Here is a 23,020-nt window from a genome sequence, read left to right on the forward strand (position 1 = left end):
TTCTCTCCCCCACTCAGAGGCAGTACTCTCTTTGGAAGAACTGCAAGGATTGAAAATGATCCAGAAAAACTGCAAGGATTGAAAGTGATCCAGATTTTTAGAATTCACCCTCACCTTGACAACGCTAAAATTACAAGCAGCAGTCAACTCTTACAAGATACCCTTATTGTGTAACATTTACAAGCTGCCAAAAACATGCTAAAACTAATCAGATAACAAAGGTGAAGAGAAAACCTTCACCTGCCATGTAGCGAGCAGTGAATACACTTTTTATTTCCATGACATTTACTGGCAGAGAGGGGTTGGCTTAAGGCAGATGGGACTAACCTTCAATTTGTCATAGCGCTCGCTCAAAGCTGCCACCTGATGATCTCGGTGCCGCCCAACCAGTTTACACAAGGCACAGATTAACTGGTCATCTGTCACGCAGTACATATTCACCTTCTCATCCTCGTGCTCCAAGCACATCAGCCCTCGGATATGTGAGTCCGGAATTGGCTCAATCAGACGATGGCCTGTAAAGGGCTTCTTGTTCGGGTGAGTGGCTTTTAGGCACTCATCGCAGTAGGACACTTCACAAGTGACACAGGTTTTCACAGCATCCTGAGCAGGATCCTGGTCACAAAACTGGCAGAGGACCTTCTCGGCAGAGGTCATGGTGTTGGTGTCAAAGGCCCGCTCCCGGCGGGTCTCACTGGGGGAGTTGGGTCCGCTCACTGACGCTTTCTGGAACCTGTCAATGATGTTCTGCAGGGTGACGTTGCGCTTGAGCCCGTCTAGACCTCGCTGGCTGAGCGTGATGACATGCCGGCAGGTGGGGCACTGGAAGGCGGTGATGGACTCTACAGACTCGTTGGTGGCACAGTGTGACACTAGGATGCGGTGGGCACAGTTGAAGCAGAGGCTGTGTGCACAGGGCAGCAGGAGAGGATCCTCAAAGAGCTCCAGACAAATAGGGCAGGTCAGCTCCGACTCCAGTGTTTCCATCTTCAGGCAAAGCTCTCCTGTGTCATCAGCAAAATCCAAGGAAGCTGATCAGCTATCTGGAAACAGAATGTAAGATTTGATTAGGCACAGGGGGGTCAGCTGTCGGGGGCTGTCAGCTTTGAATGCATCTTAGAATCATTCCAAACACAGGTCATGAAAGGGTAAGTGTGTGTACATTCCAAATAATTCTCTTTCTATGGACTGGGGAAGTGAGAAGAGAAAAAACAAAAACAAAAACACACCCAGAGCCAGCAAATCAGCCAAATTTCCTCAAAGTTCTGGTCACTGAAAGTTACAATTTCTTTTTGTAATTTTGTTCTCTAAAAGGCCCCACTCCAATCTGGAAAGTAATTGAAACTATAATTTCCAAAATTTATATCTAATCACAATAATCATATTGTGTCACAGCCAGGCTTCACCTTGCGTGAAAAATTAAAATGTAGAAATGTTCATTAATGAGCTATAGATTCTTTTATAAGTTTGAATTTACGAACTTACATACTAAGATATGTATGTTTTAGGGACTCTCACTCTGCAAGACTAATGCAGACTTCAGAGCCGTAGAAAGATAGTTACCATAGAAATGTGCATGATGTGTGTGAAATCAAATGCATGGATTTCAGCAGAAATGATCACGTCTATGTACAAGTTGGCATTTTCTGAAATATATTCCTGAGAAAAGGCACTGAGTTTCACAAAGATGCTTGGAATAGAGGCAATAGTTTTTGGCATATGTCCATTACTCTTCTATCATTTAATGTGGTAGTGGGACACAGGTAGGCAGGGAGAAGCAATGAAAAATATCTGGGGGTCTTTTGCTGGCTGCAGTGAACTTGAGTACCGATTACTAATATTTAGAACAATGATCTAGTTAATTAGAACACGGATTTGAGTTCTAATTCATTTGATAAATTACTTTATGACAATGACAAGGATTAGAAAGCAATTTAAGGAGGCTTGCAAGGACTGCTGAGGGACCCTTCTGGTCTAGAAACTCACACTGTGGGCTTGTTACTATTGCAAGCAACAGGCCAGACTGGCAGGAGGTCCAGTCTCACACTCAGAGCATGTTGGCCTGGGCACAACCTCGGCCAGCTCTGTTGCTCCCCTTCAGGCCACCTTTGGGTGGCCCAGCTGCCTGCCCCCCTCCCCAAGGATAACGACCTTGTTGCTTTTGTGAACTCTCCTCTGCCTCCCCTTCAAAGAGGGTAGGGAAAAGAATCGCACACAAAATGCGGTTCATTAAGGGTGAGGCAGCCTCATGCTCATTAGCAGGCCTGGGAACCAAGCCTCTTTGAACCTTCTCCTTTTCAAGACCATTAGCAGAGGTCTGGAGAACAGTGACAGAGGTATTAGATGCAGCCCACTGCAGCCTGTGGGAGAATAGTGCTGTTCACCCAGGGGCAGAGAGGCCCAAACCACCCCGGGGGGAGGGGATTCTCAGCCACATTTATGGGAAGGTTTCCCATCCAAAGCCATGTTTAGTGATTCTGATCATCTGTCCTCATTTGTATTCACACCTCCACTTACTTAGAAAATTCATGATCGCTAGAATACTCTGACCTTTTCTGAAACAGCCTCCCTCAGAAAGATGATGTGGTACTTTGGTGAAACTAATGCTCATCTTGCTACCTAACTGAATGGGAACTGAGCATTAAAAGTTCAAAGTATGTCTTGAGCCTTTTAAAAATTAAAGAGCTACTGGCTTCATAAAAGCCTGATATCATAAAAAAAAAAAAACTTCAACCAATCTCTAATATTTACCACATAAGAAAAAAGGCGCAGCTGTGAAATAGTCACGCTTATTCATCTTTTCATAACCTGCGCTGGAAACCCTAGGGGCGCTCTTGTAACAAAGTTATCGTTCCTACTTGGTTTAGTCAGCTCTGCCTATATGTAAACGGCTCAGAAAAAACCAAAGGTTTTCCCAATTAATCATCATTCTGGTTAATCATGGGAAAATTTTAGAATTATCTCTAAGCCAAATTTCTTCTCTCTTCCCATCAGAAGCATCTAAATTAAAGGGAAAATGTAGCCCTTCTGGTCTGCTTTCTTCTCCGGTGAAAGAAGAACACCTACGGATGGATCTCAATTGAAGGATGAGCATCAAATTATGTCTGAAGAGATATGATGGTTGTATTTTAATGCAGGTCCTAGGACTCCGAGTGGTCACGTCAGATTTTTTTAGAGGTGATTCCAGTGGGGACTCCAGTGGAAATGCTGACCTTATGTCCATACACTCAAGAGGTGGTAACCGGGTGCCAAGCACTGAGCTGGTTCAGGAAGCCAAAGTCACATTCTCATCATCCCATCTCTGTGATCATGGGCCAACCCAGCATCACCTCTTACCTGGGTCATCTAAACGGTCTCCGGGCTTCTGCTCACTCTTACCCTGGCCTCTACAGTCTGCCCTCCACAAGGCAGTGAGCCTGTTAAAACACGACAGAACACGCCTCTCTCCTGTTCTGACCTTCAGGGGCTTCCCATCTCACTGAGAAATTCACCCGGATAAAACCAGCACCAAACAACACAGACTCGGTGAGATCGTTTCCTCCCACGCTACCTACTGCTCTCTCTGCTCTGGGCACATGACCTCCTTGTGACTTCTCAGACACACCAACCACATCCCATCCCTGGCTCACCCCCACTAGGTCTTTAAAAGTCCCAAGACTCTCTGCTCCACTGTTACCTTCTCTGTAAACCTGCATAAAACCAATTCCCCTACTACCACCATGATCACCGCCCATGGAGGCAATCCTGCTTTGCCCTTCCCCGTTTTTTTTTCTCCCTCATGATCCTCACTAACGTATTCTATTACTTTGCTTATTGCTTCTCCTCCCCACCCCACTGTCCCCAAAACTAGAATATAAGCCCTGTGAAAGCAGAGATTTTGCTTCGCTCTTTGAGGGATGTACCACCAGTGCCTAGAACAGCGGTTCTGAACTATATTAAAGGGCCGCAGCATTAGGAAGGTGGAGAACCACTGGCCTAGAACAATGCCCAGCACGTAGGACTCAAACATTCATTGATTCCATTAAATGTACTGATGTTGGGGCTGAAACCAAAAAAAGAATAAAACGTAGCTCTTGCCTTTAAAGATCTCTCAATATATATTAGAAGAGGGGTCAGGAAACCTTTTCTATAAAGGGCAAACTAATAAACATTCTTGGCTTTGTGAGCCAGAGGGTTTCTGCTGCACCTACCCAACTCCACCACCGTAGTGCAAAAGCCATCATATGCAGTACGAAAAGGAATGAGCGTGGCCATGTTCCAACACAACTGTATTTACAAAAACAGCTAACAAGCTGGAATTGGCCTGCAGATCTTATTTTGCTGACCCATGTATCAAAAGACAGAGATACATACAGCTAACCAGAATATAAAATGAAAATCACTCTTCAGAGCGGTATGAATAAAATGCTGTGTGGGCAACAATGGCAAGGATGGTGAAGCAAGACTTTTGACAAGCGTGTACAAGTTTCGAGTGCTAACAGGAAATGGTAGGCAAGGGGATTTCAACCTGACATCAATGGAAATAATGTGAGTCGAGTGCTTAGGGGCAATTCATATAAAAGAATGATTTAATAGGAGCTGCTCAGAACTGGATCTTTTTCTTTTACTGCCACAGTGCCCGGCATGGTGCTTTGTGCAAGTGCCTACACTCCAAACGGTTAATAGTTATTAAGTGATGACAAAATACCTATAGGTGGTAGGTGAGGCTCAGTCAATTTTCTCAATCTTTTGCCTACATACTGCCCAAAAGGAGGAGTTTGGGTTTGGTGTCTACAGCAGATGCCCTATTTCCCACTTTTATCCAGGTGTTGCCAAGGATCGTTTTTGTTAAATTTTTGTTAAATTACTCAACAATATCTTACTTATACACGTGCCATTCCCCTCTCTGAAAAACTAGTATGGTTTATTTTCTAGTTTTAAAATAACTTTTTGGAGACATTAAAATCCCATTCGTTCTTTCATCAGATATTTAAGTCCTTCTATGTGCTTGGTCCTGGGATAAGTACTGGTAACACTTGCCCCCTGCCTCAGTGGTCTCAATTCATTAGGAGACAGAAAATACAAACAAACTAATGCAACACAACAAAAGATGCAGCCAAGGACAGACAGGGAATAGTGAACTCTACACTGAGGGGAAAGGGACAGAGAGAGGTGTCCTGAAGGAGGGAAAGTGGGTTTTAAAAGATGAACAGGGGTTCGCCAAGCAGATAGTGGCGGGTGAGTGGGGTTTTTGGTTCAAAAGCTTATCTTTCTTTTGTCTCTTCTTAACCCTCATAATTTAATTTCCACTCAAAAAGAAAAAAAAATGCTTCTTAGCTTTCACTTCAATAGAAGGAAATCACACGTGTGCATATTGTTGTCAGGAAATTCTATAGCTCAACATTTTTGTGAATGGGCTAATTGGTCCTTATTCAGAAGAGGATGTGGGTAATCACAGGATCCCCTTACAACAAACTGGGGAGTGGCAACAATTCACAGCTCACTCCTCTGCCTGTCCATGGTTCACACATACAGAACAGGGCATGGAATAGTGAGCTAAAGGGGCGAGTTGGAGAGGTAGCCCGATAATCTAGGACATTCCACAGCTAGCTGTCTGTCCATGGGTGAGTTTCAACAGATGTTCTCTATAATCCCGCTAGCTCACTGTAATCCCTCTCCTGAGGAATAGAGTATTCAGTGACAAACTGCAGTCAAGGCCTGTATCCTCAGACACACTAGACGCAAGATACCTTTTCAAGAAACTTTTTTACAGATTCAAGACTTATGACGAAAGCACTTATTTAAAATAGAAAATTAATAAATGGGTGCTTTGATGGAAAGTAGCAATGTAAATGTTTTCATACCTCCCCTTTCTTCCTTTTCCTCCCTCTCTCATTCTTGTGTACCTTAGTCTGTTTTGTGTTGCTACAGCAGAATACTTGAGGCTGAGTAACTGATGAACGTAAAGAGCTTTATTTAGCTTAGGACCCAGCTTCTGGTGAAAACCACATGCTTGGTCAAAACAGGGAGAAGGTCAAAGGGGAAGCCTGCAGGTAAGAAAAAAAAGCACACGGGAGGAGGAACCTCACTGTGTAACAGCTTGTGGCTGGGGAACCAATCTATTCCATGGGAATTAATCCCATCTCCTGAGAGCAAGATCTCAATACTGTAAGTACTCACTGCCATGAGACCTGCACCCAGCCTTTCATGAAGGATCCACTCTATGACCCAGCAATTTAATTTAAAATTATTTTATGATTTATATTATAAAATATAAATTGTTGCACTAGGACCCTGGGATCAAATTCCAACAGAAGATATGGTAGAAACAAACCAATCTATTCAAACAACAGCTCTGTGAATCACTGAAATTGTACTTTCTAGTTTTCCTCTCTCTAACCACTGCTGACTTCTTCCTCTTGCTAATCAAAGCCTAAGGATTTTCTAATGATCCAGCCTTCCTTTGAAAAAGCCATCCAGTCTGTTCCTTTGTTTCATGTACTGCCTTTTTGAGAATGACTCCTAGGTTTGCCTCTGAGATGCCATCTCTTTCTGGAATTTCAGTTCAACATTGATAGGTCTTTACTTCATGTACTGTAAGTGCCTCTGGTTCAGAATGCACATCTCAGGGGATTTATCTTCTCTACAGGGCTCCTGGTATTTCCATCCTCTTGATGCTTTTCAGAATTTCTACTCCTCCCTCTTTGGGGGAGGCAGAATAAGGACCCCATAAGTGTCCACATCATACTCCTCAGAACCTGTGAATATTTTGTTATGAGGCAAAGAGGACTGAATGTTGCACATATAATTGAAGTTGCTAAGCAGCTAACCTTGAATCACTGAGGTTAGACCCAATGGAATCACAAGCCTCCTTAAATGTGGAAGTGGAAGAGTCAGGGTCAGAACGATGACATGTGAGAAATATGTGAAGATGGAGGAAAGGACCACAAGCTAAGGAATGCATCAGCCTCTAGAACAGTGGTTCTCAACCTTCCTAATGTTGTGGCCCTTTAATACAGTTTCTGTGGGTCGCAACCCACAGGTTGAGAATCGCTGCTCTAGAAGCTGGAAAAGGCAAATAAAAGGATCCTTTCTTTGTTTCTAGGAAGTCATGCTGCCCTGAGGATACCTTGCTTGTAGCCCACTGAGACCTGGGTCAGACATGTGACCTCTACAACTGGAAGATAATAAATTCGTGCTGTTTAAGGCCATCAGGTTTGTGGTAACTTGTTATAGCATCAATAGGGAACTAATAAGCCCTCTATCCCCCAAATCTAAATTAGCCAGGACATACGCATATCAGTCCTTAATAGCTCTTTGTCTTGGTTTCTTTCCGTCTATTTCCACTGCCTCTGTGTGGATCCAGATCCTCCTTGTTGCATTCCTAGACTCTTACCCCAAACCCTCCTGATTCTCACCTCCAGTCTTTCCTCCTCCTATTGAATCTCTGTAATGTGCTTCTGGCACCACATTTTTTCTATAATTCCTCTCAAAGGCAAAACTCGCTAGGCAGCTCTCTGCTGCCCAAAGTAGGAGCCTTGACACCTTGTGTCCTTTACAGATCTTTATCCCAGTTTTTCCCAATCTATCCCTTCAATTTTACTCCCTCCCAATCACTTATCTCCTATACCAGAGGCCAGAAAATGGGACCATTTGCTGATCTTAGCAATTGCTTTTGCTTTTTGCTTTTCTTCTTAGCACAAACCATTTTTCCTATGTGAGGATTTTTTTTTTTGTTTGTTTCATGTTTGTTTTGTTTGTTTTCTGGATTTTTAAGATGAGAATGGAAACTCTCAGAGCCCCAAGGAGCCCTGGCCACTGCTGGATTTGATGACTTCATATGAAACAAAGAGGAATTGTCTAAAAAGATGGCTGTAAATAGTGCGACGTCTTAACTGTTTACATTTAGCAAAGTAAGCCTTTTAACGGAATGCAAACCAATATAATTATCCTATTCACAAAATAACTAAAATATTTACTTTAAAATGTTATTTCTCAGTCCACAATGGAATCGTTGGTAATAGGATCCAGGTTTAAAGTTATGTGATAGATCTTATTCTTTCAATATGGTTGAATTCACTCTGGAGCTGATATGACCACGCATGTGCACAAGCCCAAGCAGACATGCAAATGCAAATCTCATATGGAGATAACACTCACAGTCTAAATTTGAGACCACTCATGAATGTGTGGTCAAAGCCAAATGACTACTCCCTCACAGCTCTCCATGACAAAAGATGGATATAAGAGGCTTATGCCTCTGGGGGGTTAAGGAAAGTTAATCAACAAAGGGATGGAGAGCTAGCAGTGAGGGCTGAAGAACCATGGAAACTTGGCACTCAGGCGATGGCTAAGGTGATCTGACTGATCCAGGTGCCTGGGCAGAGGGCCTCTTCCTCCCTCTAGGCTCCCAGGATCTTCATCCTAAGGCAACACTCATCCCAGGAAGAGAATTTTCTCCTCGAAAGGAGGGCCTTCTTTTGTCCGAGGTATAGGATGTAAGAGGAAATGAATTGAAGGAGAAAATTCCCAGTGGAAGAGGAAGCACAGTGAGACTTTCTCAGCTGCAGAACTTTAGTTAGAGAAGGGAGATGGGGAATGCAGGGTGGCTGCTCTTATAGATTATTGTTATAGACCAAGGCCATGGAAGTTAAAGGGGTTCATGTCTTCTGGATTCACTTTTTATGCCCCTTCCTTTGAAGACGGAGGCAAAAATATTTCTCTGGCAAGTCAATGGAGATAGAACATTTAACTCCCAGCCTATACTATCACAACACTTGCGCCACCATCCTGCTGGGTAGCTCACTTCAGAATTTCTTTTAGTCTCTCCTAAGCTCCTCCACTATGACACATTTAAGATAACCTAGAACTTGAAGGCACACCTAGGACCCCAGTGAAGATAGCATACATTGCCAGATTTAATCCATGGCCAAATTCTGTGGGTAGGCTTTCTGGTTCAGAATGCCAAGGATACGGAAGTTTAGCCTGTATATTCAAGAACTGACCAGGAATTAGGAGTCTCCAGACCAAATATATTCTATGAATTTAATCATCCCTTAGAATAAGGAGATTCCATTGTCAGCACATCATCCATGATTTTTTATCCCCCAAAAGAGGCATTGACATTGTAATCAAGGGATAAACCCACCTCTCATTGCTTTCCTACATGTGTTCTGTGTTATATCTACATAAAAATAATCATTTTTCTAATTTGGAATATACGAAAAAGAGCATGCATTGTATCCATTAATAATTTTACTTTCAACCCCTCGCTTTGTACAGCTCAGAAAGCCTTCAATATCAAGGAAATCAGTGAGTCACTAGACCGAGGAATAAACTTGGATACCAACACTGGGTGGCCTGTGATCAATTGTTAATACCAGGTGGCTCGCAGCCACTGCCCGGATGATTCCCAAGGCACTTCCTTTGGTTCTTTTCCAAATATCCTCTGGACTATAGAGACTAAGCTTATTGTTAAATTTACCAAAACATAACTGAAATGGCAAACACACTGTCGAAACTGCACAATGTTATACAAAGCCACGTAAAAATGCCTCCAGAAAAGGAAGCTCCTAAAAGTGTTGTAAACAGCAAACAAAATTGAAAATGGTATGAACTGAATTCTTTGAGGAGTCCTAAGTTTCAGAAACACAATCAAGTCAATTTACTCGACTGCCCACACCTCCCATCCTGTGTTCACCTGGATAATTAAGATTTAGTTAGTTGACTTATTGTCATTTGGACTTTTGTTAGGAGGTTGTCCCTACTATAGAAGTACAGGTGGAATACTTTTTAAAGACTGCAGTATGAGAATTCTATCTTGGATTAGTAGAAATCTAGACTTTCAAAGGTTCCCAAACTACTCAATTGTGAAACATTCAGGAAATCAACCTGAGTTTGTGAGGCAGAGGCTGAAACGGACTGAACTGGGAAAGAACTTGCTCTCATCTCAAGTAAGCATAATTTCTCAACTTAGAAGATAACCCAACACAAACTCAGTAAAAAATTGCTGCTACACATCCAAGATGAATGCACCACAGAGTATTTTGAATAATATAATACAAGCACTTGGCATCTGCATATTCAGTCACGCAGGGTTAGTATTTAACTTTGAATTATAAAAAACACCAGATAAACATACTACCCAAATGCAACCTTACTGATTAGTCCCCTGGCTGATTTGAGAAGCAGCTGAGTCCATAAAGGCGTAATAAAACAGGGCCATGAAGTGATGGAAAAAGAGAAGGAAAAATGATGGAATTCAATGGCATTCTGAAAGGCTGGAAACTGATACCATAACATAGGCTGTGTCTCACCCCAACTCATGGCAGAGAGCAGGACCAGTGCAAACTGCTCCTTAAAGCAACGGTCTAAATAAATAACACATCGAGTAAGAAGAGGCCACAAAGGGTGATCAGTAACATTCCACAGGTACCAAATGTACTCTGAACTGTCACTTTGGTTAGCTTCTTTTAGCACACTCAGATTGAGTTGTTTCATGGGTAACAGAACTAAGTATCTCCACTAACCAAATGGTCGGGTACAAGAGGAACTGATTGGAATCAAAAAATGACAGGCAGATGACCATACAGATGCTAGCCTCAAGTTTTTAAGTAATTAATACAATAGATACTTTGAAAAACCTGGCATTTCTTTTTTATTCTAAAGAGTGCTGAAATTAAAATATTGTACCTGATACCTGAAACGAGAACTAGGGAAGACTATTAATTTCACCAAACACCCACCTGGTGGGATTCGTGCAAATCAAATTAAACTGTTAAGCAAGCCTTTTCTGTACCGCCACATCTGCCTAGAACATGCTCATTTTTAGTAATTGGATCTCTAGGACATTCTTTAAAATAATCACATACTTGCCTGACCATGCAACCTGATTAATAATGAATGAACATTTCTGAAAAGAATCACTTCGAAGCATGGCAGATGTCTGTGGGGATATGAAGGTTTTAATGATCAAAATTAAGGGGAAATGGAAGCTGGGTCACACCGTCTGGTTATTTTAATTGAAACCTAGTCTTCCAAATTTACTTAACAGAATGCTTAAACACTCCTTTCTCTAGGATCATTTATACAAGCAGGCAAGCATGAAGACAAATGGCAATGCAAAAGAGAGATCCCAATTTTTGAGGAACAACCACCCTCTCCCGCTCTGCCTTCATAGTGCAGCAAATCCCTCAGCAGTCTCGGAAATGCAATTCATTCCATCAAAAGACTGATAAACAGGTTAAAAACAGGAACTAGTACATCAATCTTTAAGAGTTCTCTGAACACCTCTCTAGATTCTGACAAACAGATCACCTTAAATACCCACCAACGGGCTGCACACTAGTTCTTTTTGAAGAAACATCGCTGTAGGCAGAGGATGGGGACCCACGAAATGACAGACAGGCCACGGAGACCAGATGGTGGGTGGCAGGCAGTGCCGGAGCAGTTCTGTGTGTCTGTGAGAGCGTCGACAGTGAAACACAACAGGAAAATAGGCCCAACAATTCCAGGAAGGCCAGCTCCACCTCATCCACTTCGCCAGGGTTGCCCGAGTTGAAGAATCAGCTGCCTTTTCCACGGCCCCTGCTGTGACTTCCCTAGCCCCTGGCCTACTCAAAGTTCAGCTGAAACCGAATGAAAAGGTAGCTCAGGTCAGGTCAACACCCAATGCCTGGGCCAAAAAAATGACAACTTGGCACCAGGATCTGTACTTTCATTGCTTACAGGAACCAGCAGCAGCTCAGCCGACTGGGACAGTGTCCTGTAGCTGAAGGCTGGGTGCCAGCTTTCCATGCTGCCAACAGGAGCCGTCCTGCCCAGCTCCTGGGGTAGGGACCTGGCACTAGCTCCCCTTGCATTTGGCTCTGACTGAGCACATTACGCTCTGGATGCCGGTTTGTTCATTTTTAAAAATAACATACACATTATTTTGCATTTTATTTTCTGAATCAAGTATAATGTCTGGAAGAAGTTTTTTCTTAAGTTACATCAGGAAGAACAATCTCCTGTACAGACACAATAAAACAGAGTTATTTTTTTCTTCCAAAAATAGGGATCTAAATTACAATGTGTCATGCCCATAAACAACTGAAAATATATGTATACATATACGTACATACGTATATGTGTACACACAAATACAGCTTTAACACACATAACATGTGCATAAATTATGCACATACATACACATGTGTATACATCTAATATTTCAAAAACATAACGATATATATAACAGCAAATATGTGATGGGTATCCCAAATTCCAGTGTGTGCAATGGTAACGAAAGGGTGAATTGAGAATGGAAGTCATCTTTTAAAATTTGATTGACTAAAGGAAGAAGGGGAAGTAGTCTTCCCAAAAGCCAAAAAAACAAAAAGAAGAAAAATGACTTGCACTGCATTTCTTAGAAGGATGTTGCTTATCACTATGTAAGACAAGAAATTGCAACTAAAGTAAATCATCAGGAAAGTGTTTAAAAAGTCCCTTACAATTCAATTTATACTCCAGACATTTGGACTCCAGCAAAGAACTGCTCTCCGTGCTCCCTCGTCCGCACGTCGAAACGCCTACCTTCGCGCCATTGCAACACCTCACAGTAAACCAAAGTGTGCTTCACATGTTAGGACATAAAAATGCAAACACAGATTTTTTTTTTTTTTGGCTTATGTCTCTCCAAATTATAACTTCATTTGTCTTTTAACAATAAATAAAGGGATTCATTTCACAGATGACTTCCTTAAGTTCCCATTGTCTGTGGAACAGACACGCATATATCATCAAACAGAGTTCTAAAGAACTTTTTTTCATTGTGAAATTTTGAAACATTATCAAAATTGTCCACGTTTATTAAAAAAAGGACTACCCTGTCCATACTTTTGGCATGGCGTGGAAAATCAGCCTAAACATCAAAAAACCAATATCTACTCTATCCCTCAAAAGAAAATGATAAACAACAAAACATTTTAGAATCTTTTATAGAGCATAACCCGACAACCTCCATATGAAATTTCCCACCATCAGAGGGTCTGGGACATTTCGTGTCTTTTACAGTTGGCATAATAAAGCATTCAGTTTTAAAGGCAAACAGAACCTATTTTACATTATATTGAAAATGACTAATGTCTTCCAGGTCTCTGCCGTACCAGGTGTCATGCAAGAATTTGGTTCTGAAATATAGTGATAGCAGACTGGAAAGAAAAGGAAAAAGGTGACAGCGGGGCATTCCTAGTCTTCTAGCAGAAGTATATTGACCCTCTGGGGAGTAGACCAATAGCATGGTGGTGGCAGAAATGCAAGTTACTAAAATCCCTGCAAAACCACTCACAAATGAAAAGTACTTAATGCTGCCTTCCCTGAACGCTTTCCCAAGTGTATTTATAGTTCAGTAGGCATTTCTATATATGTTCATAGAACTATTCCTGTGACTACGTAAAATTCCGTATCTATAAAGAAATTAGTTTTAGTAGCCATATATAATACATATGTGTATACAGACACACACATCTGCAAAGGCACCTTTTCTAAATGACTTGAGACGTAATAGAATTCACTCTTCCCAAAGCCCTCAGCTATACACACTCTTTCCACTGTGCAAAAACAGAAACCTGTAGAAGAAAGTTTTTATTTACTTACTAAAAACAATAGCAGCAGCCTATCTTTACCTCTAAAGGGTTACCTGGAAATGAGCAAAATGGCAGAAGAGATCTATTCTATCAAGATAGACCAGTCAAGTGGGATGTTTGCAGCAAGTAGATTTCCCCATGGGGAAATAGTTGCCACTTGGAGAAACTTTTTCTTGCTTCATTTATATAATACTACTCCTCTAGAAGGCAGAGAAAGTACACACTCTCCCCTTCCCAATTATTACTCCCCAGGAGCAAAATGCATCGGTAAATAATTGCTGATGAGAGCCAATGTGACATTTAACAATTGTTCTCTGAACACTGGAAAGCTTAAGTTCAAAGACAGTAACAAATACTCCGGTCTTGTGACTCAGGAAGGTAATGACGATGTCACAGAGAAACTGATTCCTATTGTATGTGCAGATTGGTGAAGTCTCTCAAATATGATAGCTCCTTTTCTCAAAGAAAATCACTTTCCCCCTGAACTTCAAAGTTACACACACACAAAAGCCTCATGCTCACAATTCACTGAAGCTACTTTGTGATCTTAAGAAATAAAGAAAACTAACCCTTATTCACCACTCCTGGTTAACTATTATGAGGAACATGCTTTAAATATTTCCCCTGATCACTGAAGCCTTACAGTTAAGGCATGAAGTCTCTCTTTTTTTTTTCTTTTTAAGGAAAAAAAAAGGCAACAGAAAGAGGACTGATTCTTTTGTTCTGAATTGTTATTGTAAAGCACCACATGAAAGAAGGGGGATGATGGGAACATGGCAATGAAAAGGACAACAGCGCTGACAAATGAAAACAGGATATTAAGAACAGCATTGGGACTGTTCGGCTGTGCAGAACAAAGGCGAGAGGCTTCTTGGGAAAAATTCAAGCAAAAATATTCTTAACGCATTTAAATGCTAATGGATAAACTGTAGTTTTTCCAGGCAGCACAGATCTTTAAGTCTTGGCCAGTAAAATTAGGTTATCATTAAAGTACACACACACATACTAGAAAGTACCATCAAATCATGCTGCTTGCAAATCACATTCACTCACTCCCCTTTCAACCCAGGATCCACTCCTTCAAATTTCTAGATCTATGTTTTACCCTGCCTATTATAAAATAAGATACTGATTTTACCAAATAACTGAGCTAACTTAGTATATGTACTCCTGAGGAAATTAATTTTTTCTTAATAAGGAAAAAAATCTCTCTCCATTCACCGAGTACTCTTGCGCTGTGCTATAACCTATAAATAGAGCTTTCAAACACTCCTAGGGAAACGATGCAATGGGTACTGTGTGTAGAAACAATCACAGTAATTAAGTTGCTAACATTAATACCATTAATACGGTATTCTGCTTTTGCCAAGTCACTGTAATATTATCTTATACTTTTCTGATGCAAATTCTGCAAAAACTGCTAGTATGATGGTGCTCTTAATAAGACGTCATTGGTTTTTTTGACTTATCATATACTAAGAATTATTATAATTGCAGTCACTAAGCTAAAGGGGTTCAGGAAAGCAAATAATATATCCTATCTTGCACTACATCAAAAAATTTAGCCTTTCTCTCTTCTTTATTTTGCCACTGTTCTCCTTTCTTCCCCTTCCTAACTAGTCCTTTCTACTGTCAGAGGAGTAATGAACGGATGGGCTTTCCTTTTTGCTAATGCTTTTCACCCAGCTTTCTCTCTGGTATGCTGTCTGAAAACTCAAGCCTAAACCCTGAGCTCAGTGGCTACCAGTGTCCTTGGTCTAGTTTTGCACTGTGCTGATGTGATATTGTATAAAGAAGAGTGTAGAGCCTTGAAACCAGATAAATCTGAGTGCAAACTCCGGTTCTGCCATTTCCTTGACACAACTGATAGGAGCAGATACTCCACGTATCTCATACTCCCAGATGCTCTTCATATCTTCTACACAGTTTCCCTGCTGTAGAATGTGGACAATGAGAGCAATCTTAAATTGTCCTTTAAGGATTAAGTTGCCTGACAAAATTGTTGCTCTTATACTGGAGGAGGGGAGATGGGTCCTTCTTCCCTGCTTGTCCTGAGTCATCTCTTCTCAACTCTTCTTTGAATAAATTCATTACATGTATTTTTTTTTTTCACTGAAAACTCTTCAAACCATTTTTGGAAGCAGGACAAAAATCATTTGTTCAACAATGTTCATCAAGGGTCTTATGTGAAGAAGAGTAAGTGAATGCTAAATGAACCGGCATTCCTGTTCCTAACATAAATGATTGCTTGACAATTGTCTCACACAGGCAATCTCATCTATTTCCTACACTTTGACACATCTCTGCTCATTACCACTGGACCTCCCACCATGATCTTGAGGCTTCACTTCTCTGCTCCCCACTGAAGGTCTCCCTATCCTATATATATCCTTTGTTAGAATTTTTGATTTTGCAGTAAATAAGGAATGTGATATGAGATGTGAGAGTATCAGGAACAGTGAAGGATCTCAGATTTTTCCTACTTGCAAGCTAATCAGTTAACCTGCCAGTTCCTTGGTGCTGGCAAAAGACACAAGACTCCTGAATTAGAGATAAAAGACAGCTTTACTTGGCGTAAAATATGTGTTTCATGTTCTGTTGGCTCTCCTTCTCCCCCAAATCCCATGGAATGTCTCAGGTACATGTTATACATACAGAGGTTGCAACACAGCTAAGCAAAACCAAGCTTAGAAAATTTGAATCTTTTATTATGGATGGCAAGCAAGTCTGATTAACCTTTGCTCTAAAAGGAGCCATTATCTTCAATATAATGGACAACATACCAACGTGCCTTCTAATGGACTGGGAGATACCATCTCTATCTTCCAAGGCCCTCTGCTATACAAACATTCTGAAAAATAGTCTAGAACAAAGGCTATTAGCACCTCAGCTCATTAAGAGGTACAGAATCATGAGAGATACATGGAAAATTATTTCTCAGCAGACACAACTGCTGTCTCTTTCTAGAGATCTGGCCAACAGTGGTCACTAGAAATTGGTCACTGGACTTTCTAATGGTTACAGTAGAAGCAGAATATCATTTGGCACCAAATGGCCCCAGAGTCACAGAATACCAGAGGTCCTGTACCTTGAGTGAGATATTCCTTACCAGCTCCAAGCTTCTTATCCCACCACCCTCTGACATCAGCTGTTGTACTGGGGGAAGTGGCAGGCAATAGGTAGGACTCACCCATAGATTTTGCCCGAAATCGGTAAGAGCCCTTTACAAGTTCCTTCATAGGCCCAAATCAGCCTGGGTCTGGTCTGCAATGTTAACTCTTCACTCTCAACCCAAACTAATTTTAAGAGTTTGGAAGAATAAGCTAATTTTGATACTTTCATGACATTAGAAATCGTACACTGTAAATCAATTTGGTTTTCTTTTCTTTTTTTTTAAATGTTAGTGCTACTTCTTTTGGAGTAAAGCCTGAAAGTCATTTCTTTCACTATTCATTCATTCTACAGATGTTTTTGAGGTCTTGCTGTGGTGCTCTGGGAACAGGAACGTCACAGTAAATATGAGAATCAAAGCTTGCCCTCGGAGAGCTTACATTTTAATGAAGGAAATAAAACACAAAAATGTCAAATACCCATACATAAAATGAAAGAATAAAAATAATGGTATGATAGAAGATAGAGGGGTAGGTTCAAGTATGTTTTAACTAAGGGGATATTTATGCTCATATCTGTGCAGGCTTTCTTGACATTTGGCCTTTTTCCTCCCAATAAATAAGCAAAGAACATTTTCATTTCAGTATAAAACAGTCCAGTATTTGGACAGAGAGCTGTGATTTAATTTATCAAGTTGTTAAATGTGTAGTTTCAGATTTTCTCAAGGACAGATTTCTTTTAAGAGCATAGAAATCCAACGTTTACTGTTTCTTACATGAAAAGGCAATGTAATCAATTATTAGAAAGCAGCAACCTCTTTATCTTAGCAATAAAATTTGAGAGAGAAAAGCTATGAACACTTGGTGGGCTAAGAAAGCAGGAACTATGATGTCTTAGTCCATTTTGTGCTGCTAAAACACAACACCTGAGACTGGGTAATTTTTAAAGAACAGAAATTGAGGCCAGGCATGGTGGTTCATGGCTACAATCCTAGCACTTGGGGGCTGAGGTGGAAGGAATGCTTGAAGCCAGGAGTTTAAGACCAACCTGGGCAACAGAGCAAGACCCCATCTTTACCAAAAAGAAATAAAAATTAGCCAGGCATGGTGTTGTGTGTCTGTAGTCTTGACTACTTGGGAGGTTGAAGAGGAGGATTATTTGAGCCCAGGAGCTTGAGGGTACAGTGAGCTATGACAGACCTTGTCTTTTAGGGGAAAAAATGAGTTTATTTCTCATACTTCTAGAGAATGGGAATTCTAAGATTAAGGCATCAGCAGATCAGGACCCAGTCTCTCTGCTTTGAGGGTAGTGCAGGCGAATGTTCTTACAAAAGAGAAGGCAAAGGAGAACCCACTCCCCTTAGCCCTTTTTATAACATCATCAATCTATTCACAAGGGCAGAGCCCTCATGACCTAAATACCTCCCGTTAACCACCTTCCAACACTGCTGCACTGGAGATGAAGTTTCTGACACATGCATCTGGGGGAACACATTCAAACTACAGCATGTGGCACTTGGAATTACCTGAACGTCTAAGTGTTTGATCCTAGGATGTTAATCTAGAATTGAAAATAACCATGGATGTGCAGGGTGGAAATGAAGAGACACTGGAAGAGCTGTTGGCTTTGTTTTTATTTACTCACCTCTTGCCTCACAAGGAGAGGAAATTTCCAAAGGAAAATGAAGTGGGGGAAGACTACTGGGGGAAATGAACACATTTGACAGGGCTCCGTGACTGATATATACCAAAGATGAGTTAGGACAGGAAGATCCTGTTGCCTTATGGCTCCAGTTGGTGTCTTAGTGACAGTGACAATAATGAGAAGTTATCTCGAAATAAATAAATTCACTGGCTAGGTAAAATTGTAATAGGAGCTGGATCATGATTTTTAGAGCCCATCTCTTTGAGGAAGGGCTAAAAAAATGGCTGCAGAGGACACTGATGTGCGAGAATAGAGTTGTTACTGCTGCTACAGTAGAGGCCAAGGGAAGGGTGTGGGGAGTGTGAGAGGCGAGTCCCCACTCTTCCAAGTGAAGCAAATACTGTTTGAGGGGGGCAGGGTGGGATGGATATGGAGGGAGTTTATAAAGTAGCCTTCTGAGGGTGAGTTATCCTCAATCCAAAGACTTTTTGGCCTAAAATCTAAGATTTAAGCTGTTTATTTAGAGATTCGATACATCTGCCAAATATATATATATATATATATATATATAATTGTCATCTATATGAGAACAAATCTCTTAAAAGCTATGAGGCTCCTAATGACTTTTAAAACATACTTTCAAGGCAGGCTAAACTGAGAGATATTTCTCATCTTACCACAATATGTTCCAGGTTGCATCTTTGAGATAAGTGATAAACGTAATTGGTACAACATGAATATAAGACATTTATTTGGAATATTAAAAGGTGTGATCTTAGGGAGCTGGCTTAAGAGATTTTTGTTGTTATTTTGCTCTGTGTCTTACTTGTTTGCTTGTTTAGGATTTACATGGAAAAAGATGCCATTTTCAACAATTTACCCTTTCACTGAGATGCATCCTAAGTGTGTTTCATCCTGTACATCATATCCTTTCATTGAATGAAATCAGATAAGCAGTTAGCTTTTGAAATATAAGAGAAGGCAAAGCAAGACTGACAGAACTCATTACATTGCAATCTACTGCTTAAAAATTCACTGACGGGGGGAAAATGTCTAGTTTTAAGAACAGTGAGTTTTCCAGGTGGATAGGCTATATTAAAGTGGAATTGCATTTATTTCGATAATAAATATGAATGCTAATTGGAGAAAGTAACATGATGATGTCAGAAAACAGTGCATTTTTGAAAAACAACTTTAAATGCCTGATTTGTGATATTTATGGTAAAGATTGGTTGGTTCTGTCTCGTTACCCAGCTCCTTCAGCTTGTCCTTATTTAAGGCAACAGGGGCACTTGATTCAGGGCAGAGTTTCAAACAATTACACCAGTTGTCTAAATCTCTTCTTTCCGATTCAAATTCCTCCAAGTGACTCTCTCCCTTTTAAATGGATGCAAATACTTAGTTTCACAACTTTAGTCATTTTCTTCCTTAGAATACAGACCAGGAAATCACTCACTCCTGGGGCGCTGGGCAAAGGGTGCCAGACGATGGCAGGGATGCAGATGACTTTGCCAAAGGGAGCTTTGTTGTGCCCAAGCCACTGCCAGCTACCCTGCCCCCCACATCAACTGCCAAAACATCACGGTCCGGGCACTCCTCTGATCCCCTCCCCACCCCCCTGCCTCCCTGCCTATCAGCATCCAGAAGCAATTCTTTGCATGGGTGCTTCTTCATCCTGATCTTGACTGGCAGCTCCAAGGATTAAACCCGGGTCCTTTGGAGCAGTCGCTTTATGCACATTAGCCCCCTGGGGTGTTGAACTCCAAAACCTCTATTTTCTCCCCCTGAGTCTACCCTGTATCTCACAAAACCCTAGTTAGCCACTGTGGTACACAGCCTTTCTTCCATTCTGCGCTATCCAAAGAAAACAAAACAAAACACCAGACCCGGCAACAATATGATGAATATGGTAATGATCTAAGGTCTGCAGGGTAGTGGGCAAATTCCAAGTTCTTTCAGAGCCAAGACTTGAGAACCCATTTTCTACTTGACCACTAAGACTTCACATTCTCATCAGCAGAATCTTGCTTACAATAGCACAAATGATCATTTGGCTGAATGAAAATGGTTTGTGTGTTGTATGTGTGTGTGTGTGTGTACCCATTAAAAAAAGTTCCTCAAAACTGCTGAATGAAAATCAAGACCAGTTTCTTCCTAATCAAGTGAATTTCCTGCTTAATGACTGTATTAAGAAAAAAGAGACCATCTGGCCTCTCTTGCTACTTGAGAATTTCTTCTTCTCCCTTCCTAGTTATCCTTAGCAAAATGTTATCATTTCATGTGTGCAGTATTTTTTACCACAGTGCATTTCCTACCGTGCACTACTTTCATAAACAGGATAGAAATCGTTGCTGCATTTCTTGAAAAATGCTTCTCAGTTGTAAAAGGTTAAGTTTGAAAGGGGAAAAGTATACTTGAAAAAGGAAGATGAAAGTCAAATCGCAGTGAGAACTACTACTGTTTCTTTAAGCACCTCTGCGAGCACAAGCATGTTCAAGGGCACTTTCTCTCTCTTTCCACACATACCTATATGCAGAGTTATAATTAAAATCCAACATGGAAAGCCACCCTGCCCTGTTCATTCCAGGTGACAACTATGCTAAAGACACTTTCCAAGAAATAAGTCGGAAAATGGAATTAATTTCTGAGTGGGAATTAAGATGACAATCAAGTACAGACAAACCTCAATTAATTGAATTTCTCTGGAAATGAGAAAGTTCTGGTTAATTTAATTTTCTGGTTAACTGAACCCCACATAGAAAACTTTTTTAAAAAGTCCTCATTGAAACATTTCTAAAATGCTTGATTCTACTTTACTTGCATGGCTATAGACCACATACTAGATCTAATTTAAAGGTTCTTAGGTCATTCCAAATCGTACTGTTCCTTGAGATCATCATTAGAAAGATCTTCTTTCATTTGATCATAAATACAGAAGATCTAGGAGACTGGCTTAAATGTATAATCGTATTCATGACCATGAATTTTTATACTGACCCGTAATATTCTTCCTTTTATTTCACAAATCTTTGGGAAAAGTATAATGTAGAAAACTTGTACTTACAGAGGGGGTTGATATTTTTTGGCAGAATTCAGGTAAGCTAAGGTTTTTGTACATTTGGGAAACTGACAAATATTCCTTCTTCTCTATCTGATGTTTAATAAGTATAAAAACAAATAATAATTTTAAGATAGTGCTTCCAATGAATGTTTTAGAACAAATTAAAGACCATGTAAAGCTTTAATACACACACACACACACACACACACACACAGGGAGTCCAATTTAAAATGGCACACTATTTTAAATTGTGCACAAGCTTTATGGACACCCTGTGTATATACATACAGTAGAACCTCTAAGTTGACCATCCATGGGACTATAACAAACTGATCGATATACAGAGGCATTCAGTGTAAGGAACTAGGCGTACTGTACTAATAGGTACACGTAGGGCATGTCCAGTCTATGAAAACTATATCAACTGGGGCAGTGCCTGTGGCTCAAAAGGGCGCTGGCCCCATATGCCAGAGGTGGCGGGTTCAAACCCAGCCCCAGCCAAAAATAGAAAGAAAATGATATCAACTTAAGGAGGTGGTCAATGCAGGGAGGCAGGCAACTATGGAGGTTCTACTCTATTTATACACACACACACACCACACACATACAGCATGTCAAAAAATGTATCCACATTTTAAGAAAAAAAACTATTAAAACTGTAACACTCAAATCATGTTTGACTTTTGCAATTATGAAAAGTGCTCAAACGTGACTTGTATTCATCTTTTGTTTTAGTATGTAGTCAGAATTACACTTTTTATACAATTTTGTCCTTGCTTAAAATGTGAATACATTTTGTGGCGCCCTCTGTATATATAGATATACACACACCTATATATATATACACACACACACATATTTAACTCATTGAGAAAGCACTAGTTTTTAAGGTTTCCCAATGGAATATTAATGGCAGCTTGAGACTGACCCCAAATGTCCTCCTTCCACAGTGCTGTCACCACCAGTCTGGTCCTTACTTGGGCTCCTGTTTCAATTTCCCACAGAAATTTATACCGTGCCATCTGAGCTACTAAATAGTGATACCAAATATGATAATCAAATTATTGCCAACAGAAAGTGACCTCTAGTTATACATTAGGCATCCTGCCCTTTGGTGGGAAGAAACTCCTGCTTTGGGTAGGTGATTGGGCAAACGTCAGCTAAGATGACCTCCAACTCTCCAATTCCAAATAGCTTTGAGAGGTCAGAGTAGGACTCACACACGTGTTTTCTCTCTTTCTCTCTCTCAATACACACACACACACACACACACACACACATACTCTTTGTGTGAGAGAACACACATGTTCTCTCTTTGTCTCTCCGCCTGTCTCACAACATACACATTTTCTTCAGGGCAGGTTTTAACCATGTCCTCATCCCCAAAGCAGCACTAGGCAAATTTATTTTGAAATTCTATTATGTGCCAAGAACCTATTAGCTACTGAGCACACAGTAGGGTTTTTGTAAACATTTCCATAAAGGTCTGAATGGAGCTGACGGGATCAGCCCTATCTCACTTATGGGCCTATAAAAGATCTCCTTACAGGGAGATCAATGGTGCCAAACACTGCAGCGTCTAGGGATGATGATTATTTTG

General features: G+C 40.7%; 1 protein-coding gene across 5 annotated transcripts in view; it reads right to left on the minus strand.

The window, feature by feature from the left end:
* The window catches only part of MID1 (midline 1), a 365,744-nt gene that overhangs the window by 129,565 nt on the left and 213,159 nt on the right, over positions 1-23,020 (minus strand). For 3 of the 5 annotated variants that reach the window (XM_003793045.2, XM_012807174.1, XM_003793046.2), the window contains exon 2: positions 328-1,043. In XM_003793045.2, coding sequence (XP_003793093.1) covers positions 328-987 — 660 coding nt within the window. In that variant the 5' untranslated portion in view covers positions 988-1,043. Of the gene's footprint in view, positions 1-327; positions 1,044-11,308; positions 11,444-23,020 lie in introns of those variants that run through there. The other 2 variants (XM_003793044.2, XM_003793047.2) reach the window with 2 other exon arrangements.

This window comes from Otolemur garnettii, unplaced genomic scaffold (genome assembly GCF_000181295.1).
Source record: "Otolemur garnettii isolate 467f Iridium unplaced genomic scaffold, OtoGar3 scaffold00065, whole genome shotgun sequence".
NCBI lineage: Eukaryota > Metazoa > Chordata > Mammalia > Primates > Galagidae > Otolemur > Otolemur garnettii.